The sequence below is a fragment of the Oncorhynchus keta genome, chromosome 1 (genome assembly GCF_023373465.1).
Source record: "Oncorhynchus keta strain PuntledgeMale-10-30-2019 chromosome 1, Oket_V2, whole genome shotgun sequence".
Lineage (NCBI taxonomy): Eukaryota > Metazoa > Chordata > Actinopteri > Salmoniformes > Salmonidae > Oncorhynchus > Oncorhynchus keta.
The window spans coordinates 57,155,851-57,178,945 of record NC_068421.1 but is presented as its reverse complement, the minus strand read 5'-3'; the positions used below and the strand labels follow the sequence as shown (position 1 = coordinate 57,178,945).

At 42.7% G+C, this 23,095-nt stretch overlaps 1 protein-coding gene across 2 annotated transcripts; it reads left to right on the top strand.

Moving 5' to 3' along the window:
* The first annotated feature begins 523 nt into the window (after nucleotides 1–523).
* Nucleotides 524–7,777, top strand: LOC118388846 (lipoprotein lipase-like). 2 transcript variants are annotated; one of them, XM_035778380.2, is made up of 10 exons: nucleotides 524–611; nucleotides 1,049–1,096; nucleotides 3,546–3,742; nucleotides 3,858–4,037; nucleotides 4,184–4,295; nucleotides 4,435–4,668; nucleotides 5,246–5,609; nucleotides 5,859–6,077; nucleotides 6,219–6,314; nucleotides 6,410–7,777. In XM_035778380.2, the coding sequence occupies exons 3-10, from the start codon at nucleotides 3,554–3,556 to the stop codon at nucleotides 6,429–6,431; spliced, it is 1,416 nt and encodes a 471-aa protein (XP_035634273.1). In that variant the 5' UTR covers nucleotides 524–611; nucleotides 1,049–1,096; nucleotides 3,546–3,553; the 3' UTR covers nucleotides 6,432–7,777. The 2 variants fall into 2 exon arrangements, with proteins under 2 accessions (XP_035634273.1, XP_035634265.1); XM_035778372.2 differs by lacking the exon at nucleotides 524–611 and having other exon boundaries at nucleotides 848–1,096.
* The last annotated feature ends 15,318 nt before the right edge of the window (nucleotides 7,778–23,095 follow it).

Below are 23,095 nucleotides of genomic sequence, written 5' to 3'. Positions count from 1 at the left end.
CAATTATAAAACTGGGGGGGGGGGTGCAATTTCACAATGTGGGAGGGACTGATCCCCCATCCCCAGTGAAAGTTGCACCCCTGTCTAATTCACAAGCAGCTCCCTGAATCAATGTACACAGCAACAAAATCACAAAACCCACCTATTTCTACAATTTATCTTCTTAAAATGTGATTTTATACCTAACCTTAGCCACACTGCTAACCTTGTGCCTAACCATAACCTTACATTAAGGCCAAAAAGCAAATTGTTGTTTGTTTTCATGAATTCTTACTATTAGCCAATTTAGACTTTGTGGCTATGGTAACTAGTGGAAACCCGAAATCGCATTAAGAGAAATCCCATTCAGCCTTGTTCACAAATTCAGTCACTGGAATACGAGATGTAATCTTCAGCTTGATTAGGTTGATAGAAATCCTCATTATTTCGTTTAATGATTTTCAATTTGAGGATCATTATTCCTATATAGCCGACAACAATTTATCATTTTGAACTTCTCATGCGAGTGGGATGGGTGTGGCTTCAAGACAATGATCACAGGAGCAGCTGCTCACCGATTTGACAGCTCCAATGCAGTTCCACCTCCGACCGACAAAACATCAGCTTTGCAGGTATCCGTTACGCTCTTGATCTGATTGAATCCAGGCCTGAGTGTTCTATCTCACACAATGTAAACAAATAACACTAATAACTTGAATACAACTATTATTATTAAAACGTCATTGCCAGTTATCAACGTGATTTTGTATTATAATTTACTATACCCCCCTTCCTCCTGGGGAGAGGGAAAAGCAACCAATGGGTTTGCAACAGAGGGAGAGGTACTATTTAAGAACTGGGCAGTTCAAGGTTCAGATATCAACACTACGCGCCAGAGATCGCACGGGAAATATTCTAACCGGTGGAAAATTGTCACGGTTTTATGTTACATTTTTCCCCCCTGTGTTGAGACTTTAACATACATTTCCACAAAAATACGAATTATTAGGCTGCAAAGAAATGAAAGGGTTGCAAGTGCATTGTCTTTACTTTCTTGTGTTAAATGCAGTATTTTATGTGGCGTCTTTGGAAGAGGGTGACTCCATTTCTACACTTGGTGAGTAGCCAATATTAAGGAAAAATATGTTTCAACCTTGTTTTGCAGTCCTGATAAAAGATAATTTAGATAATAATAATTTGTGCTGCTTATGTGAAATATTATTTGAAGAATTTAATCTCTTTTATTAATTCATGTTATTGACAGCCTACAGATACTGTCACTTATCTAATAAGGCTACTATATACATTATCAGGAGGTGCTATAATATACTACTAATGAGTTTGATGACTTAGAATAAATAGTTTATAGGACATGATGACAAGTATAAGGCTGAACACCCATTCATACACTGAGTAATGTTACCATAGGGATTGAAAACACGTTGTTCTAGTGTTGATACATAAGAATATACAGAATTGATAGGCTACATAATCTCAAATATACAGTACCAGTCAAAGTTTGGACACACCTACTTATTCAAGGGTTTTTCTTAATTTAAAAAAAAAATGTTTACATTGTAGACCTCAACTATGAAATAACACATATGGAATCATGTGTTAAACGAATCAATATATAGTTTAGATTCTTCAAAGTAGCAACCCTTTGCATTGATGACAGCTTTGCACACTCTTGGCATTCTCTCAACCAGCTTCACCTGGAATGATTTTCCAACCGTCTTGAAGGAGTTCCCACATATGCTGAGCAGTTGTTGGCTGCTTTTCCTTCACACTAGTCATACTCATCCCAAACCACCTCAATTGGGTTGAGGATGGGTGATTGTGGAGGCCAGGTCATCTTATGCAGCATTCCATCACTCTCCTTCTTGGTCAAATAGCCCTTACACAGCCTGGAGGTGTGTTGGGTCATTGTCCTGTTGAAAAGCAAATGATAGTTCCACAAAGCACAAACTAGATGGGATGGTGTGGTAGCCATGCTGGTTAAGTGTGCCTTGAATTCTAAATAAATCACTAACAATGTCACCAGCAAAGCACCATCACACCTCCATGCTTCACTGTGGGAACCACACATCAGAGTTCATCTGTTCACCTACTCTGCGTCTCACGAAGAGATGGAGGTTGGAACCAAAAATCAAACATTTGGACTAATTAGACAAAAGGACAGATTTCTACTGGTCTAATGTCCATTGCTCATGTTTCTTGGCTCAAGCAAGTATCTTCTTATTATTGGTGTCTGTTAGTAGTTTTTTTGTTGTGGCAGCAATTCGACCACAAAAGCCTGATTCACGTAGTCTCCTCTGAACAGTTGATGTTGAGATGTGTCTGTTACTTGAACTCTGAAGCATTTATTTGGCCTGCAATTTCTGAGGCTGGTAACTCTAATGTGCTTATCCTCTGCAGCAGAGGTAACTCTGGGTCTTCCTTTCCTGTTGCGGTCCTCATGAGAGCCAGTTTCATCATAGCGCTTGATGGTTTTTGCGACTGCACTTGAGGAAACTTTGAAAGTTCTTAATTTTCTGCATTGACTGACCTTCATGTCTTAAAGTAATGATGGACTGTTTCTCTTTGCTTATTTGCGCTGTTCTTGCTGTAATATGGACTTGGTCTTTTACCAAATAGAGCTGTCTTGTCACAACACAACTGATTGGCTCAAACGCGTTAAGAGGGAAATAAATTCCACAACATGAACTTTTAACAAGGCACACCTGTTAATTGAAATGCATTCCAGGTGACTACCTCATGAAGCTGGTTGAGAGAATGCCAAGAGCGTGCAAAGCTGTCATCAAGGCAAAGTGTGGCTACTTTGAATAATCTCAAATATAAATGATAGTTCCATTTTTTGGGGGGTAACTTAACTGCATCATTTCATATTATCATCATTGTCTTCCACTATTATTCTACAATGTAGAGAATAGTTCTTTTTTTTTTAAAGAACCTTGAATGAGTAGCTGTCCAAACGTTTGACTGGTACTGTACATTTTTTCCCCTTAAAAATAAAAAATGATAGGTTGTCTTCGGCGATGCTGAAGTAGGACGTAGATATAGTCAGTTGATGCATATGAACACTTAATATATTGTTTATTTTCATTATTAGAAATATAATGTATTTATTGTGTCTGGAATATGCAATCTCCACAATCAGTGCAGTAGCCTTGGCTGAGGAGTCAGCTGACCCACTGGGAACACAGCTACTTTGAAACCCTCTGGGAATTTTCAGAGCTAGAGGGACAAAGCTGTGGTTTCTATAGGGTCTGTCTGACCGATTGAACCCTAGTAGCCAGGGCCTGATTAATACAGGGGCTGAAACCCCTGGGCCCATGTCCCGGAAATGTATATGATTTGTTAATCTGGCCTTGCTAGTAGCCCCACAGGCACTGAGGGGTCTGTGCAGTCAGAAGTTCCCACCAATGTGGTTAAAGATTAGAAACAGCATAGATGGCTCTAAAGCTTCCATTCTCTTTACTGCAATGGTATCTTCAAACATTTAGTAATAACTTTTCCAAATTGTCTTAAGCAGATGTTTTGTGTTTACATTACATTATTCTCAGATAATTTCATGGACAACTTCAAGGACTTGATCCGAAACAACGATGCCACCCCTCATGCCTACGCCAAATTCTCCCTCCGGAAGCCTTTGATGCCGGAAGATGATATCTGCTACATCATCCCCGGCAACCCGGAATCTCTCAAAGAATGCACTTTCAACAGCACATCCAAAACCTTCCTGGTGATCCACGGCTGGACAGTAAGCCCCTCCAATCTGTAGCAGCATGTCTGTGACATTAAATCCTTAACTATTGCTCATGGACTTAGATTACCCCGTCAATAACACCATTCGTTCTTTCCATCTGCCTCAACAGGTGAGCGGCTTGTTTGAGAGCTGGGTGGCCAAGCTGGTTTCGGCGCTGTACAAAAGAGAGCAGGAAGCCAATGTGATCGTGGTGGACTGGCTGTACACAGCCCAGAACCACTATCCAGTAGCTGCCCAGAACACCAAGATGGTGGGACAAGAGATTGCTCGCTTCATTGACTGGCTGGAGGTTTGTATGATGACTCAACATCTAAGACACTGCACTGTTTCTCAGATAAATCGTGAATAACATATTCTAAACAAAAGGTATTAAGAGTTACTGTACATTGTTTCCATGGCAATGAACTTGACACTTTACTGCAATGTGTTTCCAAGGAGGCAACAAACATCCCTCTTGAAAACCTCCATCTCATTGGCTACAGTCTGGGTGCTCATGTTGCAGGATTTGCTGGGAGCCACGCCTCCAATAAAGTGGGCAGAATAACTGGTAAATATGTCTTCTAGAGAAACATAGACAGGATGAATGCACTGTTGCTAATCATTGATTGGCTCTGGCCTGTACCAACTTTAATTAATTGGTCTTTGGCTTGTTCCACTCCTTACTGATTGCTCCCTTCTCTTTACAGGTCTTGACCCAGCTGGTCCAGACTTCGAGGGGGAGCACGCTCACCGCCGCCTGTCCCCAGATGATGCCCACTTTGTGGATGTTCTCCACACGTTCACGCGGGGCTCTCTGGGATTAAGCATCGGCATCCAACAGCCTGTAGGCCATGTGGACATCTACCCCAATGGAGGCAGCTTCCAGCCAGGCTGCAATCTGCAAAGCCCCCTGGAAACAATATCCAAACTTGGCCTCTTTGGTGAGAATCACATCTTGATATTTTAGTGTCATTCTATACAATTGGTCAAATATTCGACATATAACATTCACAATCACTTTCCACACAATCTGGTTACTGCGTTATCATTGGCTAAATCAGACATGTAATTGTCAGCTTGTAACTTATTGGAAGATGGTAAGGCTCGTGAACAAGGAACAATAGGGTGGCGAAGTCAGTACAACCTGACGTACATCATGACATTAGCTGCACAGTTACTGCAACTGGTCACTAATCTGTCTTTACGACTAACATTGTCGCCATCATCCTGACAAAGGCCTATTCATGCCTGTTAAAAACAGAGGACCGCAAACATCACGACTAGCGAAAATCCCTTCAGAAGGTCACCAACAACATCACTCCTCTTGTAGCTCCCCAAAATGAAGGTTGATATAACTCTATCTACAATGGTAATGTTAGGGAATGGCACTTTCTCAGGATTAGTGATATACTACTAGATGCATCTACTTATCATTTGATTGCCTGTCCTCCAATTGAGAATCTCAACTCAGGTTTTTAATGTGGACCAGTGATGCAACTATCCCCTTTATGTTCCTAGCTATCAATGATGTTCCCAGGTGTTCCCATGAGCGCTCCATCCACCTGTTCATCGACTCCCTGGTCAACGAGCAGGAGGCCAGCATGGCGTACCGCTGCGGGAGCAACGATATGTTCGACCGCGGAATGTGCCTCCGCTGCCGCAAGAACCACTGTAACACCGTGGGCTACGATATCAGCAAGGTTCGCAAGACCCGTAGCGTCAAACTGTACACCAAGACCAGGGCCTCCATGCCGTTCAGAGTCTATCACTACCAGGTGAAGATCCACTTCTTCAGCAAGGTGAACAGGTCTGAGATGGAGCCTTCACTGACAGTCTCCCTGATTGGAACCAAAGGAGAGGTTGAAGACCTCAAACTGACACTGTGAGTACCTGGTCCAACAAGCGGTTAAACCATACAACAAAGCACATGCTAGTACATCAACATGATAAGACACCTGACACCATTTCTCACGTTTACGATAACATTAATCTTTATGGTCTATAGTTAAAGTTCTAGTGCTACTGTGGTCTGTGCTTAGACATGACACCTTCACTCAAAGGTCAATTATTTGTTCTTGTGAAGTGAGTTGACAATAATCAGTTGAGCCTCTATGCTCTTTCTCATTGGCAGAAAGGAGAAGATGACATCCAATAAGACCCATTCCTTCCTGCTGGTAGCAGAGAAAGACATTGGTGACCTCCTGATGGTGAAGTTCAAGTGGGAGGAGTCTACTAGCTGGTCTCCCTCGTTCATGCTCAACATGGTGTCTTCCTGGTGGTCAGGTGACTCTGCGGAGTCTGAAGTGGAGGTCCACAAAATACGCATCAGAGTCGGAGAGACGCAAAAAAAGTTAGTTTTAAGAGGCCTAATTTCATGAAATGGAGACAATTTTCATCCATACAAACATCAGAAATATAATAGTTTTGAAAGGGTACAAAACAATTTTTTGTCTTTTTAAAAATGTGCTATTCTTGTTTGACCCTTCTCCAGGATGGTATTCTGCATTAAAGATCCTCATGCTCTGAGCTTACAACAGGAAGTTACGTTTGTAAAATGCAAGGACGAATGGAGGACAACTTCAAAAAGGTATTTTATTTTGATCTAATCAATTTTATTTTCCTGAATTATTGCCAGTCAGGGGTCCATTGATTAGACAAATATTAACCCTGTTTGTTTTACAGAGTGAACCTGGGGAAGCACTGAATGTACGGAGCAACAGACGACTGTCCTCCTTCCGCAGAAATTATTTATACAGCTGTAATTTATTGTCTTTCAAACTATACAAAGACATTATCACATTGTGTCCAGAACTAGAACTGTGTGTTATTTAAAAATGTATGTGAATGTTTTTTGTAAGCACTGCTTTTGCGGTGCATCAACTACGGTGTGGTGCTGAAAGATAGTAAATGCCATCATCTTTGCTGATTTTCTGGCAACCCCAAAGAGATGGCTCTTTTACAAAGTATTTGGTGCCTCTGATTGAGAGAGATCCATTGACCAGCTGAGTAGAGGCCTCGAGGTACCTGCAGTTCAAACCCCATGTGTTTCCTTTAATTTATGCTTAAAGCATTCACCATTGTCGTCCTCAATACTATGTGATTGTAGGATCGGACTAAGTGTGCCTTAAAATAATTTGTCTTAACCTACTGTATGTATTTTTTACTTCTAGTGAGTTGTTCCTTTTCTCTGGTCTTTAAAACTGTAATATTCATGAGGTCTGAAATGCACATTATTCTGAGAACTTTGAATTTAGTCAAGCACTTGAGCAATAATGCAATGGCTGCTATTTTTATACAGTATATTCATTTGAAACCAGCAATAGTGAGTCCTTTGCAGCAAAATACGGTACATATCAGTTAGAACCATCATTTTTGTAGTTATTACAATGTTATACAATTATAGCTTCTTTTTCATTTTTTCTTTCAATGATTCATATGGAACTATTACCTCTAGCACGTGCTTATGTGATGTATTTTGACTAACATATCCATGGTTGCTGCTAAACTATGACACAAATAATACTCATTTAGCTGTGTATGCCATATAGTTGTGACCAGGTAACTAAACTCAAAGAAGTCAATGAGTGGTTATTGTGAAGTGCGCTGACATCGGCAATAGAAACATGGTAGACTGTGCACAGTGGACTCTGCATCATAGTTCAAGTTACAGTTAAGAATTGGCTAGTAATAATATCTCATTGTCAGACTATTTTTTTTTTTTTTTAACACCACTGAGTAGGCTATTTATAACTAATATTATACATTTAGAGACTGGTATTGTAATCATTGTGACTTGTTTAATTTCTGCCTGTTCCATTGAGCCTGTCAAAGTTGTGGTGGTATAAAGCTTTTGCACTGAAACCCAGAGGAAAGGGTTACTAAACCAGTTACTCACTAAGTGCACCATGTGTAAATATCATGTTAGCATGTGATTCTATGGTAAAATATGACTAGATATATTTTTTACCGTCTTAACTTTTTAAATTATATCTGTATCCTGTAAATATGTGACCATATACATACTTTAATAAATTGGAACTGCTATTTTGACGTTGGCGTGTGTTTTAATGGAAACCAGGTTGTACAATTGTCCAGGATCATGCTTAGATATACTCTAAAATCTAAACCCATCCACACATCCAAGAAGAGACCAACTCAGCACTGTATCTACATTCCATTTTAGAACAGTGCCTTCAAAGTATTCACCACTTAACTGTTTTACCATTTTGTTGTGCTACAGCCTGAATTTAAAAATGTGCTTAACAAGTCACAATAAGTTGACTGGACACACTGTGCAATAATAGTGGTTAACATGATTTTTGAATGACCACATCTCTGTAAGGGCCCTCAGTTGAGCAGTGAATTTCAAACACAGATTCAACAACGATTAGGGAGGTTTTCCAATGCCTTGCAAAGGACAGACATTAAATATCCCTTTGAGCGTGGTGAAGTTATTAATTACACTTTGGATGGCGTATCAATACACCCAGTCACTACAAAGATACAGGTATCCTTCCTAACATGAGGCCAATGGTGACTTTAAAACAGAGTTTTTAATGGCTGTGATAGGAGAAAAATGATGATGGATCAACACCATACTTCATAATACTAACCTAAATGACAGAGTGAATAGAAGGAAGACTGCACAGAATAAAAATATTCCAAAACATGTATCCTGTTTGCAATAAGGCACTAAGTAAAACTGCAAAAAAATGTGGCAAAGAAATGAACTTTTTGTCTTGAATCAGGGATGCAACTTTGGCTTTAAAAGTGGGGGGATATATATACAGTGGGGCAAAAAAGTATTTAGTCAGCCACCAATTGTGCAAGCAAAAATCCCAGAACCACACGGGGGGGACCTAGTGAATGACCTGCAGAGACCTGGGACCAAAGTAACAAAGCCTACCATCAGTAACCTACTACGCCGCCAGGGACTCAAATCCTGCAGTGCCAGACGTGTCCCCCTGCTTAAGCCAGTACATGTCCAGGCCCATCTGAAGTTTGCTAGAGAGCATTTGGATGATCCAGAAGAAGATTGGGAGAATGTCAGATGAAACCAAAATATAACTTTTTGGCAAAAACTCAACTCGTCGTGTTTGGAGGACAAAGAATGCCGAGTTGCATCCAAAGAACACCATACCTACTGTGAAGCATGGGGGTGGAAACATCATGCTTTGGGGCTGTTTTTCTACAAAGGGACCAGGACGACTGATCCGTGTAAAGGAAAGAATGAATGGGGCCATGTATCGTGAGATTTTGAGTGAAAACCTCCTTCCATCAGCAAGGGCATTGAAGATGAAACGTGGCTGGGTCTTTCAGCATGACAATGATCCCAAACACACCGCCAGGGCAACGAAGGAGTGGCTTCGTAAGAAGCATTTCAAGGTCCTGGAGTGGCCTAGCCAGTCTCCAGATCTCAACCCCATAGAAAATCTTTGGAGGGAGTTGAAAGTCCGTGTTGCCCAGCAACAGCCCCAAAACATTACTGCTCTAGAGGAGATCTGCATGGAGGAATGGGCCAAAATACCAGCAACAGTGTGTGAAAACCTTGTGAAGACTTACAGAAAACATTTCACCTCTGTCATTGCCAACAAAGTGTATATAACAAAGTATTGAGATAAACTTTTGTTATTGACTAAATACTTATTTTCCACCATAATTTGCAAATAAATTAATTAAAAATCCTACAATGTAGGATGTAGGTGATTTTCTGGATTTTTTTTCTCATTTTGTCTGTCATAGTTGAAGTGTACCTATGATGAAAATTACAGGCCTCTCTCATCTTTTTAAGTGGGAGAACTTGCACAATTGGTGGCTGACTAAATACTTTTTTGCCCCACTGTATAATTGATTTTTTTGTTGGATAAACACTCCAAACAGCCAGAGGTGTCCGCATGGTCCTAAAGCACACAGTTGCCTCGTTTTGTAACACATTCCAATGATAAAACTGGTGGGGACATGTCCCCCCCATCCCCAGCGAAAGTTGCGCCCCTGTCCTGAATAGAAAGCATTATGTTCGGGGAAAATCCAACACAACACATCACTGAGTACCACTCTTCATATTTTCAAGCATGCTGGTGGCTGCATCATGTTATGGGTATGCTTGTCACCAGCAAGGAATAGGGAGTTTTTTTGGGATACAAATAAGTGGAATAGAGCAAAGCCAGTCTAAATCCTAGAGGAAAACCTGGTTCAGTCTCCTTTCCAACAGAAACTAGGAGACAAATTCACCTTTCAGCAGGACAATAACCTAAAGCACAATGCCAAATATACACGGGTGTTGCTTACCAATACGACATTGAATGTTCCTGAATGGTCTAGTTACAGTTTTGACTTAAATCGGCATGGAAATCTATTGCAAGACTTGAAAATTGATGTTTAGCAATGATCATCAACCACATTTTTTTATACAATAATAATATGAAAATATTGTGCAATCCAGGTGCGCAAAGTTCTTACAGACCTATCCAGAAAGACTCACAGCTGTAATTTTTGTCAAAAGGGATTCTAACATGTTTTGACTCAGGGGTGTGAATATGTATTTAAATGAGACACTTTTGTATTTAATTTTCAATAAATGTGCAAAAATGTCACTTTGTCATTATGGGGTGTTGTGTGTAAATGGGTGAGCAACTAAATGTATTTAATGCATTTTAAATTCAGGTTGTAAGACAACAAAATGTGGCATAAGTCAAGGGGAATGAATACTGTCCTGTCCCTTCTGATGCCTTTCCATTTGACTGACCCACCAATATCATTTGGTCTCTTGTTTTTCAGTGGCACTCTCTTTTCAAGCTCCAGTACGATGGCTGATGAACAGCAACAGTTCTGAGTAAAACTGGACTATTCTGCCTGGTGTACCATGTCTGTCTACACAGCTTATTTTAGTCCTCACCTCATCTAGATACCTCAGTACTCCAGTGGACAGACATACACAATACAGGTGACTAGAGGTAATCCTCGTGTCCTTCAAACTGGTTCAAGCTGGTCCATTGTGTCAAATGAGACAATGCCACTACGGTGGAAAACTGGATGATTGTCAAGGATCAAATTAGCCTTCAGGTTCAAATTGCTAAGCGAAGGACACTGATGGAAGGCCATGGACGGAAGGAACAATGGTACATTAAGTGCATGAATGGACAGGTGGATGTAACAAAGAACATCCCACTCGTAGATCAGTGAGGGCAAAACAAACTTGGCGACACCCCCTTTTCCACCACACATGCATTGAGAAACGTGGCACAGAGTTATGACGTACTTGTTAACATAGATAGATAGTTGACGGTTATAGTCTTTGTCCTAGTCAGAGACAGAAATGGAGCTACAGGGTGCATTCACACAGACACACGGTGCTGACCATCACGGCAGACAGAGTCATGATGGCCAGGAGAATAGCCTACCAGTGAGCCTGCGGACGACAAGAGCACAACAAGTCAAACATTCGCCCACTCTAGTTCAAGTCTGCTATAGTTAGCTGTTTAATAGCCAAAACACCTCCAATTCCATTTACTTTCATTCACATAGACTTGAGGTCTTTTCTTCAAGAAGCCATTTGCTACAGGACGTTAGTCAGTTCACATTCCAAATGTGACACACTGATTTGGATGGAACCATTGGGCATGCTTTAGCGGTTCAGCTGTGGTGTGGAAACACTACGGTTGCCATATCACAGCCTAATAACCTTAACCATAGCTGGCATAGCTCCTCAACCAGTTATGTGTAGTACTGTCCTCGAATCAAAGAAAAGATAAGACATCAACTTTGAGCTGGGGGCCTCCCGAGTGCAGTGCTAGAGGCATCACTACAGCCCGGGTTCGATCCCAGGCTATATCGCAGCCGGCCACGATCGGGAGAGCCATGAGGCAGCGCACAATTGGCCCAGCGTTGTCCGGGTTAGGGGAGGGTTTGGCCTGCCGGGATGTCCTTGTCCCATTGCGCTCTAGTGATTCCTGTGGCAGTCCGGGCGCATGCATGCTGACTTCGGTCACCAGGTGTACAGTGTTTCCTCTGACACATTGGTGCAGCTGGCTTCCGGGTTAATCGGGCAGTGTGTCAAGAAGCAGTGCAGATGCATGGCTCTCGAACTTCGCCTCTCGCGAGTCCGTACAGTAGTTGCAGTGATGGGACAAGACTGTAACTGCCAATTGGGGAGAAAAAAAATATATATATTTTTTCTTTGAGCTGGAAGGGGGTATGGATGCACAGATACGGACAATAGAAAATCCATTAACACTAAAAAGCCCTTGTCATAGATAGTGAACGGTACATCTAAGAGCAAGTAGGGGCTGGGGTGGGTAGGTCACTTTCTTAATGTAATACATTATAGTTACCTGTCAAAAATTGTAATCAGTAACGTAACTTTTGGATTACCCAAACTCAGTAACATAATCTGATTACATTTTGTTACTTTTAGATTACTTTCCCCTTAAGAGTCATTAGAAGAAGACGAAAATGTATGTTACCAATTGAATGACATCTATTGAAGGATAAATCAATGTTAGAGTTTACATAGCTGGCCATACTGTACATGAATGTTACATTTTACTTTATGGGTTGGTTATGGAGAATTCTTCTAACCATTCGCTTTCTACTACATATAATAATACAATTAAATTATATCTTTACATCAATATATATAATTTGTCCAAAAATGGATGTAGCAACTACAGATTGCCCTTTATCAAAAGTGTGCGAGTTTGAGCATGTGTCCATTAGGCAAATGGATGTCATTTTTTTTATCAGCATGAATTAGATTGAGCAATAAAAGCCTACTGTTATTCCATAGGCTGGGATCTGCACTACGTAGCTGTTGCAAGAGCGTATTTTTCACTGGCTGTCCACTGGTTTCAAAAACAATGATTGATAGGCAGCTTAAACTTCTTGAATTCAACCATTATTGGGTTCAAATATACATTTAGATTTGTGGACAGCCATCCACAACAACCCCAATCCGTAAGGCGCAAATAGCTAAATGAGAGAGCAACAGTATGAGTCACATCAACGCACTATGTAGATATCAATAATAAGTGATATCCGTATTGCCGTAGACTACACCACTGCTGTCATCCTTACCTCCAAGCATTTATTCAATTTGGATAATCTTTGGATGCCGACAGCAGTCCAACATAGCTTGGACTGTAGACTACAAAAGCCTATTCCAACTCTTTTCCCGCAATCCTTCAAACACATTTGGTGTGTCATCATAGTGGTCTCTGACTTGTGGTCAGACTCGCTCAGGTGGAACAAACTTAAACTTGTGCCTTTTTTCAATGCTAATTTGAATGTCATTGACAAAAACAGAGAAGTGTCAAATATTTTTTTCCGCAAACATCCTTTCTGAATTTAAAAGTAATCCTTAAAATAATCACATGGCTTTTCAAAAGTATCTGTAATCTGATTACAATATTTTTTCTTGTAACGTGACAGATTACTGTAACCGTTGTTTTGTAATCCCTTACTCCCCAACCCTGAGTAGGGGTCACCTTCTCGCTAACTCAACCTGATGTGTGACCCAAGTAGCTCTTTTAAATCCCCGTGGGCATTCCTGATTCACTGCACTTCACAGCGTGGCCAAAGCTCAAAGCCATCTGAGGCTGGAACATCAAGCTGGAACATCAAGAACATCAAAACAGGAAGCTTTCCATATACACACTGAGCTCAACACACATCTCAACACACTACATCTTCTAGGATCCTTTGGCCTGTTGTAAATGAACAACCTGAATACATCATAGGGTAGATAGATAGCCGACCCCCATAAAACAAACCTTCATCCACTCAGCCAGGTTGTCAAACTCATCCAGGTCTACCAGGTGGAGGAAGGAGTTCTTCAGCCTGGCGATGGGCCTGTCAGTGTTCAGGATGCCTAGAACACCCGGAACTTGTCTCAGTAGACCTGCTTGGCTGAACACGGCTCCCCGGCAAACAAGGCTACACGCTTAACCTGGAACTGCTTAGTCAGGACAGAGGAAGTGGTGCAGGTCGCAGGTCGCAGGCATGTCTAAGGTGAAGAAATGCATGGGAAATACAGGTTTTGTTAACGGTGAAAGATTGAGTTTACCGAGGGAAAAAGCACATGCACACATTGGTAACCAAGCTCCTTATCCTTGCTAAATTCTGCTTTTACACAGCCCACCACATCAGATGCCCTTTTGGTTGTTAGGGAAAGACTAAGCAAATGTACACGATCTTGTTTGTCCCCAAATCGTATACACATTCCCCAGATTTAAGCGCAGCAGGGGAGGAGACGGGGGTGAGGGAGGGGAAGAGGGTGAAGGAGGAGTCGGGGGTGAGGGAGGAGAAGAGGGATTGTGGTTACCTGGCTGCTGGCAGCACGTGGCACTTCCCTTTCTTGGACTCTCCCAGACAGTCACACTGCTCCAGGATGTAACTCACACACTGTGACTCAAAGTGACAATTCTGAGAAATAGATGGAGAAATGGACGGAGAGAGAAGGATAGGCGAGAGGGAAGGAGGGAGAAAGGGCGAGAGAGAGATGGAGAAAGGGAAAAGGACAGGGTAAGAGGAGGGAAGGATAGTGAGATAGAGGAAAAGAGGGAGGGTGAAATACAATACAGGAGAGAGGGGAGAGGACATAGAGAGAATGAAAGGAGAACACAAGAAAAAGAACACCAAAGTCTCACAGAAAAAAATGTCTGCTAGATAGTGCCAGACAGGCCTATTCATTCTCACAAATCCTAAACATCCGTGTTCAGTTAACTTGTTCCCTGATCCAGGCTGCATGAGAAATGGGTTCTGGCCCAAATCTAATATTTCAGGATGTATGCCCCCATAGAGAGCCATACATATGGAATTTACATTGAAATCTTCCCAACCAGAACGACTCTCCAAACCCAGAACCACATTTATCATCTGAAAGGGTAAAATAATGGAGGAAATTCACTCAAGATGGCAACCAAGGACAACAGATCCTGTTAAAGTGGATACTGCTGACGTTGGAATGTCATCACATTGAGACAGTGGGTACAAGGACTGAAAATGTTGAGTCATTATCTGGCCCTCCATTGAGACACACCCGAGTGCCCCGACTACATACGGTCATGTTGGCCTTGGCTGTAGGCTCAGGGCAGATGAGGGAGAGACCAGAGCACACACTCTCCAGCTGACAGTCCGACTCCTCATCACATCTGTCCCCTGACAGCTTATGATACACTCTTGGCCACAGCACAGTCCCTGATTGGGACTGAGGGGACAGAAGGAAAGAAAGAAACAGGTGGGTGGGCAGACAGGCAGAGACAATTTCATAACATGGGTGTTGTTTACTATTTTGTTTGAATGGTATGAAAAGCAGTAATTATCCCTTTAGCTACAACCACAACTCTGCTTTGTCAAACATGTTAATCTTCATATTAAGAGCTCCATGGGAGATGTTATGTAAACTTTGGACAGAAATGAGTAATTACCCATAGAAACAGATCTAGGACCAGCAAATCACAAAGGGCTTTTTTCAACCTACTCCTGAACAGCTAATCAAATGGCTACTTGGACTATTTGCATTGTCTCCCCCCCCCCCCATTTTTAAGCTGCTGCTACTCTGTTTATTATCTATGCATAGTCACTTTACCTCTACCTACATATTACATCAATTACCTGAATTTTTAGATATTTTTTTTTTACTTCAGTTTATTTTAGTAAATACTTTCTTAACACTTATTTTTCTTAAAACTGCATTGTTGGTTAAGGGTTTGTAAGTTGTATTTGGAGCAGGTAAAAATACTATTTGATTTGATTTTGATTTGATCCTACAGCAAACTGTTGACCAGAAGTTACCTGCAATGTTGCCAGGTTTCAGGCAACACTCCATGGGTTCCTTGTTCTCTGTGCAGCAGTCTGTCTTGTTATGGCCCAGATCACACTCCTCCTCCTCATCCATGATCTGGTTCCCACAGATTGGCTGATCAATTGCTGACAGGGCATGTATACCCAAACACATTATTTCATCAAACACTGCTGACTCATATACAGTATACCAAACATATGCATGTGCTGTCCTTGCGGCACCATATATCTGTGCTGTCCTTGCAGCACCATATATCTGTGCTGTCCTTGGTGTGTCGTTTGTTATGAAAACAATGTATTCCTCTTCCAGAACTATGGGCATCAGTAACACAGCACTTTTGTCTTTCGTGTCAAATGACCTTCACCTAAGTTAACAAGCATTTGTGTCTATCAATAAAGAGACCTTGTTTTAGTCTTCAGCCTGTGATCTTGAGGGGAATTAACTATTTTAAAAAGTAGTTGCTTTCACACAATTGGAACCTTAGTTATTTTGGAGTGAAAGGCAGGTTCCTAACGAGGTCTGGGAGAACAACGATAAGTTCTCTCACTGCAGCATCAAGTGTATCAGCTGAGTCCTGACGGTCAAAAAGGATGACTGCTTCGTGGGTGAGGCGCTACAGGTCTGAACAAAAAATACCTCCTATGTCTCTCTCTCTCTCTCTCTTTCCCTCTCTGCAACTGAGTAATTCCAGGCATTTATGAAGATCAAATCAAATTATATTAGTCACATGCGCCGAATACAACAGGTATTCCAGTGAAATGCTTACTTACGAGCGCCTAACCAACAATGCAGTTACATTTTATTTTATTTTAAATACAGATAATAAAAGTAACAAGTAATTAAAGAGCAGAAGTAAAATAACTATAGCGAGACTATATACAGGGGGTACCGGTAGAGAGTCAATGTGCGGGGGCACCGGTTAGTTGAGGTAATATGTACATGTAGGTAGAGTTATTAAAGTGAATATGCAAAGATGATAACAACAGAGAGTAGCAGCGGCGTAAAAGAGGGGGAGGGTGGGGGGCAATAGTCTGGGTAGCCATTTGATTAGATGTTCAGGAGTCTTATGGCTTGGGGGTAGAAGCTGTTTAGAAGCCTCTTGGACCTAGACTTGACACTCTGGTACCGCTTGTCGTGCGGTAGCAAAGAGAACAGTCTATGACTAGGGTGGCTGGAGTCTTTGACAATTTTTAGGGCCTTCCTCTGACACCGCCTGGTATAGAGGTCCTGGATGGCAGGAAGCTTGGTCCCAGTGATGTACTGGGCCATTCACACTACCCTCTGTAGTGCCTTGCGGTCGGAGGCCGAGCAGTTGCCATATCAGGCCGTGATGCAACCAGTCAGGATGCTCTCGATGGTGTAGCTGTAGAACCTTATGAGGATCTGAGGACCCATAACAAATCTTTTCAGTCTCCTGAGGGGGAATAGGTTTTGTCGGGCTCTCTTCACAACTGTCTTCGGGTGCTTGGACCATGTTAGTTTGTTGGTGATGTGGACACCAAGGAACTTGAAGCTCTCAACCAGCTCCAATGCAGCCCCTTCAATTAGAATGGGGGCGTGCTTGGTCCTCCACAATTATCTCCTTTGTCTTGATCACGTTGAGGGAGAGGTTGTTGTCCTGGCCTTACCCCCTATAGGCTGTCTCATCATTATCGGTGATCAGGCCTACCACTGTTGTGTCATCTGCAAACTTAATGATGGTGTTGGAGTCGTGCCTGGCCATGCAGTCATGAGTGAACAGAGAGTACAGGAGGGGAATAAGCACGCACCCCTGAGGGGTCCCTGTGTTGAGGATCAGCGTGGCGGATGTGTTGTTACCTACCCTTACCACCTGGGGCCGGCCCGTCAGGATCCAGTTGCAGAAGGAGGTGTTAAGTCCCAGGGTCCTTAGCTTATTGATGAGCTTTGAGGGCACTATGCTGTTGAATGCTGAGCTGTAGTCAATGAATTCTCATGTAGGTGTTCCTTTTGTCCAGGTGGGAAGGGGCAGTGTGGAGTGCAATAGAGATTGCATCATCTGTGGATCTGTTGGGGCGGTATGCAAATTGGAGTGGGACTAGGATTTCTGGTACAATGATGTTGATGTGAGCCATGACCAACCTTTCAAAGCACTTCATGGCTACAGACGTGAATGCTACGGGTCAGTAGTCATTTAGGCAGGTTACCTTAGTGTTCTTGGGCCCAGGCACTATGGTGGTCTGCTTAAAACGTGTTGGTATTACAGACTCGGACAGGGAGAGGTTGAAAATGTCAGTGAAGACACTTGCCAGTTGGTCAGCCCATGCTGATAGTACACGTAATAGTACACACTAATAGTACACATTCACAAGCCCTGCGGCATTGTGAAAGTTGACCTGTTCAAAGGTCTTACTCACATCAACTGCATCAGCTGGTGCTCTCATGCATGTTTCAGTGGTATTTTCCTCAAAGAGAGCATAGAAGTAGTTTAGCTTGTCTGGTAGGCTAGTGTCACTGGGCAGATCTCGGCTGGGCTTCCCTTTGTAGTCTGTAATGGTTTGCAAGCCCTGCCACATCAGAGCCGATGTATGATGTATGATTAAATCTTCGTCCTCTATTGACGCTTTGCCTGTATGATGATTCGTCAGTGGACATAGCTGGATATCTTATAAGCTTCCGGGTTAGAGTGCCGCTCCGTGCGGATGTTGCCTGTAATCCATGGCTTCTGGTTGGGTTATGTACGTACGGTCACTGTGGGGACGAGGTCATCGATGCACTTATTGATGAAGCCAACGACTGATGTGGTGTACTCCTCAATGCCATCAGAGGAATCCCGGAACATGTTCCAGTCTGTGCTGGAGCTACAGTCCTGTAGCTTAGGATCTGCTTCATCTGACCACTTTTTTATTAATCTAGTCACGGGTGCTTCAGGTTTTCATTTTTGCTTGGAAGCAGGAATCAGGAGTATAGAATTATGGTCAGATTTGCCAAATGGAGGGAGAGCTTTGTATGCGTCTCTGTGTGTGGAGTAAAGGTGGTCAATAGTTTTTTTCCACTCTGGTTGCACATTTAACATGCTGTCACATTGGTATGAATGATTCGGGAGACAGGCGCAGGAATGCGTAATAGGGTTTTTTATTATACAAAAATTACGGCGTGCCTTGTAAAGACCAGGACGAAGACCAAACAAACACTATACAAAACACAGGGTAGAAACCCAAACAAAAGAGCGAGGATGAATGATCCACCACCCAAAGGACATTCAGCCAACTTGACACAACTGTGGGAAGCATTGGAGTCAACATGGGCCAATATACAAACTGAGGATGTTCTGAGGGCAAAAGGGGGTGCAACTATATTAGGGAGGTGTTCCTAATGTTGTTTTACACTCAGTTAGTCACTAAAGTTCACTCTTTTTAACATCTGGCAAAGTGAAGTGAATCATTCGCAGATTGATTCGTTCTCCAACAAGGCAAATAGCCATGTAGGTTTTAGGGTGCCCAATACGTGGGAAATGTGGCAGGGCTTGCAAACCATTACTGACTACAAAGGGAAACCCAGCAGCGAGCTGCCCAGTGGCGTGAGCCTACCAGACCAGCTAAATGCCTTTTATGCTCTCTTTGAGGCAAGCAACACTGAAGCATGCATGAGAGCACCAGCTGTTCCGGATTGACTGTGTGATCACGCTCTCCATAGCCGATGTGAGCTAGATCTTTAAACAGGTCAACAATCACAAGGCCAGATGGATTACAAGGACCTGTACTCAGAGCATGTGCATACCAACTGGCAAGTGTCTTCACTGATGTGTTCAACCTTTCCCTGACCTTAGTCTGTAATACCTTCATGTTTCAAACAGATCACCACAGTCCCTGTGCCGAAGAAAGCGAAGGAAACCTGCCTAAATGACTACCGCCCCGTAGCACTCACATCGGTAGCCATGAAGTTCTTTGAAAGGCTGTTATGACTCACATCAACACCATCATTTCAGAAACCCTAGACCCACTCCACTCGCATACCGCTACAACAGATCCACAGATGACACAATATCAATCACACTCCACACTGCCCTTTCCCACCTGGACAAAAGGAACACCTACAGTGCCTTCGGAAAGAATTCTGTCACGTTCTTTCAAAATCGAACCCAGAAGCAGACCAGGACAAGGAGAGTAGGAAGAAGGTGAGTATTTATTTACAAGTGAATGTGAATGGGTAGATATATCCAGGTGGCGTAGCGGGCAGCGGTGGTGAGTTGATGGGAGTAAATAGGTGGATTGGGGAATGGGGTAAAGTAACTGAAGACAGAACAAATGGAGGGAAGTTTAAGGCAAGCAATACGTAAAAAAACAACAAAACAAATTCTATCCAACTTGAGGCTGATACTATGGCACAACATACTGTTCATGGCTAACGATCCGGCAGGGAATGGATGTCAGGTCCGGGCTTATGAAGAAGAGAGATGATGATCAGGACCAGGTGTGCAGATAGCTGATGGGATACAGGTGCGGGTAATCAGAACTGCCAACTGGCTACATTGTCCGGCAACCAGACAGGGTGCGTTCCAGGACGCTGGAAAAAACACTCCAGGACAGAACACAGGCAAAAAACAGACTCAGGAAACGGGATTCGTGACAAATTCAAAAACCTCTTTCCACATTTTGTTATGTTACAGACTTATTCTAAGATTGATTCAATCGTTTTCCCCCTCATTAATCTACACACAATACCACATAAACGGTTTGTTTTGTTATTTTGCAAATTTATTACAAATAAGTATTCAGACCTTTTACTCAGTACTTTGTAGAAACATCTTTGGCAGCGATTACAGCATCGAGTCTTCTTGGGAATGATGCTACAAGCTTGGTACACCTGTATTTGGAGAGTTTCTCTTATTCTTCTCTGAAAATCCTCTCAAGCTCTGTCAGGTTAGATGGGGAGCGTTTCTGGACAGCTATTTTTTTAATTTTTTTATTTTCAGGTCTCTCCAGAGATGTTCGATCGGGTTCTAGTCTGGGTTCTGGCTGGGGCACTCAAGGACATTCAGAGACTTGTCCCGAAGACAGTCCTGCGTTGTCTTGGCTGTGTGCTTAGGGTCGTTGTCCTGTTAGAAGGTGAACCTTCAGTCTGAGGTCCTGAGCGCTCTGGAGCAGGTTTTCATCAAGGATCTTGCTGTACTTTGCTCCATTCATCTTTTCCTCATCCCTGACTAGTCTCCCAGCCCCTACTGCTGAAAAACATCAACACATCATGATGCTGCCACTACCATGCTTCACTGTAGGGATGGTGCCTGGTTTCCTCCAGACGGGATGCTTGGCATTCAGGCCAAAGAGTTCAATCTTGGTTTCAACAGACCAGAGAATCTTGTTTCTCATGGTCTGAGAGTCTTTAGGTGACTTTTGGCAAACTCCAAGTGGGCTGTCATGTGCCTTTTACTGAGGAGTGGCTTCCGTCTGGCCACACTACCATAAAGGCCTGATTGGTGGAGTGCTGCAGAGATGTTTGTTCTTCTGGAAGTTTCTGCCATCTCCATTGAGGAACTCTAGAGCTCTGTCAGATTGACCATCGGGTTCTTGGTCACCTCCCTGACCAAGGAAGGCACTTCTCCCCCGTTTGCTCAGTATTGGCCTGGCAGCCAGCAATAGAAAGCATCTTGGTGGTTCCAGACTTCTTCAATTTAAGAATGATGGAGGTCACTGTGTTCTTGGGGACCTTCAATGCTGCAGACATTTTTTGGTACCCTCCCCCTCCATCTGTGCTTCGACACAACCTGTCTCTGAGTTCTACGGCCAATTATTTTGTCCTCATGGCTTGCTTTTTGCTCTGACATGCACTGTCAACTGAAGGACCTTCTATAGACTGTTGTACGCCTTTCCAAATCATGTCCAATCAATTGAATTTACCACAGGTGGACTCCAATCAAGACGTAGTAAGATCGCAAGGATGATCAATGGAAACAGGATGCACCAGAGCTCAATGTCGAGTCTCATTTCAAAGGGTCTGAATACTTTTGTAAATAAGGTTTTTCTGTTTTTAATTTTTAATACATTTGCAACAATTTCTAAAAACCTGTTTTCACTTTGTCATTATGTATTGTGTATTGTGAGTAGATTACTAAAAAAATAATAATATTGAATCCATTTTAGAACATGGTTGTAACTTAACAAAATGTGGAAAAAGGAGTCTGAATACTTTCCGAAGAGACTGTATGTGAGAATGCTGTTCATTGACAACAGCTCAGCGTTCAACAACATAGTGCCCACAAATCACTTGGGAAATGACCCTGGGACCAAACACCTCCCTCTCCAACTGAATCCTGGACATCTTGACAGGCCACCCCCCAGGTGGTCACGGTAGGCAATAACACATCTGCCACGCTGATCATCAACACGGTGGCCCATCAGGGGTGCATGCTTAGTCCCCTCCTGTACTCCCTGTTCACCCACGACTGCATGGCTAAGCACAACTCCAACACCATCATTAAGTTTGCTGAAGACACGACAGTGGTAGGCCTGATCACCGACAACGATGAGACAGCCTATAAGGAGGAGGCCAGAGATATGGCAGTGTGGTGCCAGGACGACAACCTCTCCCTCAAGTGGCCCCCTGTACTATCTACATTGACACCCCACCCCCACATTGTTTTTACACTGCTGCTACTCACCGTTTACTATCTATGCATAGTCACTTTACCCCTACCTACATGTACATATTACCTTGACTAACTTGTACCCACCGCACATTGGCTCGGTACCCTTGTATTATGGCCTCGTTATTGTTATTTTATTGTGTTACTTTTTATTACATCTTTTACTTTTGTTTATTTAGTCAATATTTTCTTAACTCTATTTCTTGAGCTGCATTGTTGGTTAAGGGCTTGTAAGTAAGCGTTTCACAGTAAGGTCTACTACACCTGTTGTATTCGACGCAGGTGACAAATAACATTTGATTAGATTTGATTTTGGATTGATCACGCTGCATGTACACAATCAAAACAAATCCTGCATGACAACAAGCCAGGACATGATCTTGTCTAATCAAATCAAATCAAATCACATTTATTTATAAAGCCCTTCGTACATCAGCTGATATCTCAAAGTGCTGTACAGAAACCCAGCCTAAAACCCCAAACAGCAAGCAATGCAGGTGTAGAAGCACGGTGGCTAGGAAAAACTCCCTAGAAAGGCCAAAACCTAAGAAGAAACCTAGAGAGGAACCAGGCTATGTGGGGTGGCCAGTCCTCTTCTGGCTGTGCCGGGTGGAGATTATAACAGAACATGGCCAAGATGTTCAAATGTTCATAAATGACCGGCATGGTCGAATAATAATAAGGCAGAACAGTTGAAACTGGAGCAGCAGCACGGCCAGGTGGACTGGGGACAGCAAGGAGTCATCATGTCAGGTAGTCCTGGGGCATGGTCCTAGGGCTCAGGTCCTCCGAGAGAGAGAAAGAAAGAGAGAAAGAGAGAATTAGAGAGAGCACATGTGGGGTGGCCAGTCCTCTTCTGGCTGTGCCGGGTGGAGATTATAACAGAACATGGCCAAGATGTTCAAATGTTCATAAATGACCGGCATGGTCGAATAATAATAAGGCAGAACAGTTGAAACTGGAGCAG

Coding starts and splice junctions, on each gene's coding strand:
- LOC118388846 (XM_035778372.2), top strand. CDS start 1,000: ATGAAAGGGTTGCAAGTGCATTGTCTTTACTTTCTTGTGTTAAATGCA. Junction 4,038..4,183: donor GCTTCATTGACTGGCTGGAG/GTTTGTATGATG, acceptor TGTGTTTCCAAG/GAGGCAACAAACATCCCTCT. Junction 4,669..5,245: donor ATCCAAACTTGGCCTCTTTG/GTGAGAATCACA, acceptor TTATGTTCCTAG/CTATCAATGATGTTCCCAGG.